This window comes from Helianthus annuus, chromosome 16 (genome assembly GCF_002127325.2).
Source record: "Helianthus annuus cultivar XRQ/B chromosome 16, HanXRQr2.0-SUNRISE, whole genome shotgun sequence".
Classification (NCBI taxonomy): Eukaryota; Viridiplantae; Streptophyta; class Magnoliopsida; order Asterales; family Asteraceae; genus Helianthus; species Helianthus annuus.
This window is the reverse complement of record NC_035448.2, coordinates 41,879,572-41,883,552: the sequence shown is the minus strand read 5'-3', so window position 1 is coordinate 41,883,552 and position 3,981 is coordinate 41,879,572. Positions and strand designations below refer to the sequence as shown.

General features: G+C 38.6%; 1 protein-coding gene across 1 annotated transcript; it reads right to left on the bottom strand.

Annotated features, from left to right (window-relative positions):
* Positions 1 to 1,676: 1,676 nt before the first annotated feature.
* LOC110919218 lies at positions 1,677 to 2,773 on the bottom strand. Its single transcript, XM_022163494.1, has 2 exons — positions 2,293 to 2,773; positions 1,677 to 2,203 (listed from the first exon to the last, which is right to left on the bottom strand). The coding sequence occupies exons 1-2, from the start codon at positions 2,771 to 2,773 to the stop codon at positions 1,677 to 1,679; spliced, it is 1,008 nt and encodes a 335-aa protein (XP_022019186.1).
* Between the last annotated feature and the right edge of the window lie 1,208 nt (positions 2,774 to 3,981).

Genomic DNA, 3,981 nt, shown 5'->3' with positions numbered 1-3,981 from the left:
TAAAATGGTTTGCTTTATTTATACACGTGGCTTCAAAACTTGTACACGTGGTAAAATTACCAAAAGGGTAAAAAACCCATTTTACTTAATAAAGTACTAGTGGGAATGCCCGCGCATTGCGGCGGGTGTTCCAATTCATATCAGATTTAAATATGATGTCTATTACGAACGACAACCAATTCCGGGTTTCTAATGTTTTATTTCATTAAACGAAAAATAGTCATAGAACCTATAAGGTCACAAACATGCCCGCGCATTGCGGCGGGTGTTCCGATTCATATCAGATTTAAATATGATGTCTATTACGAACGACAACCAATTCCGGGTTTCTAATGTTTTATTACAAGTATATGTATGTTCCAGGGGTGAGCATATAACCAAATTAACCGACCTTGCCCCGAACCGAACAATATGGTTCGGTTTTAGCTATGGTGTGTGGCATAACTGAATATACCGAACTAATTAAAAATAAAATATAACAAATTCACCACTATAAATTATTAGATATAAAACCCAACTGATACCAAAACCTTGAAGCTAGATCCATGTCACTAAAAAATAGAGTAGTGTATATGATTTCTTATGGTTATAGCACCTACAAAAACAACTTTTACCTTTAAAAGAATTCTCTTATTACAACAGTCGCGCACCGTTCTTTAAATCAAAGTTGAATGACACCAAACATTATAAAATGTAAGGACTTGACAATCTAAATATTTAACTGAAAAGCAAAGTTTAACTAATAGCCAAAATCCCACATCAAGGAAACAAGGGCGGTGGTGTATAGTGGTGATCAGAGATACAAGATGTGGAGATGGTCTATGACGGTGTGTGGAAATTTCAGTTCATCAATAATAACAACCAACACCAATTTAAACACCAAATTCCAAACTTATAACTATATATTTACATGAACCTATTTTAAGTATAATTCATGAAAGTAATAAACTCATAATTTAAAATTTACATATAAACATCCTACAAAAAAATAAAGATTCAAACTACCACTTGGTAATCTAAGTCTTAAAGTGAGCAAGAAGTTGTATCGCTTCATCATCTCCTCCGATTTATGCGAATGTGTGAAATTAGGTAAAGAAAACTATAAAGAACCATCTCTTCACCTGATCATGATTGGGTATCATTAGGCTACATGGTATGGTGATGGTCCTCCCTTAGAGGATGATCCGCCACGTAGGCGTCACATCATAGTCTTTATGAGAATGATCCATCCCACAAAAACAATGGAAATGAGAAGATGATCCTAGCCCACCACTTTATTATTATTTTTTTTAAATCTTCCACTTTTTTTTAACATTTAACAAATAAAATAGGAAAAGACTTTCATTAATATTAAAAAAACAAACATAAACTTAAAAAAAACATAAACTAAAAAAAATCCTAATAAATTAAAAAAAACATAAACTTATAAAAATCATCCACTTTGATGCTTCTTCATGATGTCATTTTGCAATTTTATCAAAGTCGAGCGTTTCGGTTCGGGATAACTATCAACATCCATCGTTAACATTTCCCACTCCTTGAGCCGAACCTTATCATCGGACAATCGTAACTTTTCTCCCGCCACACGTGACTTTTCTTCGATCGCCCGCTCCTCGCTCCTCCGCCCTCGCCTTTTGGGCCGTGACCTCGGTGTATGTTTTAAATTGCGTCATAAACTACTCCATCTTCGGATCGACCTTTTGCTTTTCTTTCTTTGACACCGCCTCCTTCTTTGATTTGTCCCGTCCCGGGGGACGTTCCGCTTCCTTTACGACGTATTCTTCTTCATCGAACTCGGCGTCATCGTTTAAGTTTATGTGACATCTCGCGTCCGATCCGCCGGCGCTATAACTAACGGATTCCGATGTCCTTTGCCGCTTTGCCATCTCCACCTCGTTCGGAACCGGCGCCCATTTTTGTGCCGTTCGCATAATTTCCCACACCCGAACGTGTGCGAACGTGATACCATGGTTCGACTTGTAAACATCCAACGCCTTTTTGAACACATCCTCGTCGCTCATCCCGCTACGACGCTCACTTGAATATATTCTATTATATTCTTTGGAAAACTTGTTGACGAACCCGCTCATTTTTCGCCACTTAGAAGACACCGAGTCGATATCTCGATATGACCCTTGGTCCATTAGCTCAAGAAACTTCACCAAAACCGCCTTCCAAAACCCCTCACCCGTTTGATTGTTACCTATATTGGACAAAATTATATGTTACAAAAAACTAAAAAAATTATACTACAAAATATATACTTAAAAAATAAAAGTTATTTTTACGTACCTTTAATTGGGTGTGTGGACGTGCGTATGTAAGCCTTCGCTAAGGCTTCTTCCTCGAGTTGCGTCCATGGTTTCGGCTTTGGTTTGGACGGTTGGCTTTGCTCACCCGCAACTTGCTTGCCTTTTCTTCGTTTGCCTTTTTGCGGTTGGGTCTCGGGAACAACTTCGACAACATCCTCGTCGGGTTCGGATCGAATGGGTTGCGTCGGGTTCGGTTTGGGTTGGACGGGTTGGATATTAAAAGCATTCCGCATCATCAATTGTTGTATGGCTTGACTTTGTTGCGTGTGCGCAAAAACATTCGGTGAGTTTTGGAATGCAGCAAAAGCATTTGAGGAAAATTGACTGAATTGGTTCGGTTCTATCATCGGATAGTATCCCGGCACCGAAAAAACAATCGGGGTGTTCGGTGGGTTCGGGTTGTTGGGGTTGTTCGGGTTGTTGGGGACGTTCGAGTTGTTCGGGTTGTTAAAGGGATCCATGTAGAATAATATTTTATAAAAGGGGCAGAATGTTATAAAAAATGAGAGAGAGAGAGATGAGTTGTAGTGGAAGGAAAAGTGTGAAAAATAGTGTAAAAAGGGGGGATTTATATAATTTTGGGTTGGATTTTGGTAAAAAAGGGTAAAAGAACGGTTGGGTTTTTTTTTTTTTTTTTTTTTTTGAATTTGGTAATAAATATTTTTTTTTACTTTCAAACGGTCAACTAGCATTGGGAAAGGGAGAAATTTTGTCATCTTGTGCTCCGTCTCCAACGGCTTGTGGGCGACGGGGAGGACGAGGACGAGGGGCGGCACGGTGTTTGGACCGTCGTCGTTCCTGGACGGAGGGGGACGACCCCCATACCGTCTAGCCTTATGTTTTTAGATTAGATTTGCTGGTGTACTTGCCTCTGGTGACCGGCTACTTGATCGGAGAAAGAACCGGCAATACAAGGTGAAGCGCGGCCTCACTAATGGCGGTGGAAGCGAACAGAGAATGAAATGATGAAGCCCACAACACCCCAATACGGCTAACGTTGGCATGGGCGCCGTAATCATCAAACTTTTTGTTTCGGTAATCAGATCCATTGCCATTTTTGGAATTGCGGCATTGTTTTGTCGTCACAGGTGCAAAAAACTGAAACAAAACAATTAATAAAAGAGTTATGCGTTTCACTCTCATCCACATGTATGAATCGTAGAGTATAAAATATTGATCTAGATTTATAGAATTTTCAAGAAAATTAATGTAAGTATCGAAACAATAATAATTATTCTGAAGCATGCATGCATACATTACCTCCATTAGCTTTTTCCTTGCCTTTTTCATTGTATGATTCTAAAGCTTCCATGTACTCTTTCTCCTGGTGATTTAAACCCTGGTCTCTAGTATCGATGTTGCTCATGAATGAGTTTATATGTTCAGAGAGGAAATGACTTTAAAACGGGGTAGTGGCTATCCAAACCGTCCTAACCGTAGCATTAGAAGGTTACAAATTTACAACATAAATTTATTTGCTATAAGAATTAATTTAGTCTCTTCACATATTATCTTAATTATAAGTTACAAATGTGTTGAAAATTCCTAAAATGCCCCTAAAGTGTCTTAAATTTTTGGACAATGCACAAGTTTACCCCCTCTAAAATAGCTTGACTCTCTTATACATGTTGCTTCAAAATGTCTACACAATTTAAAATTATCAAAAGGG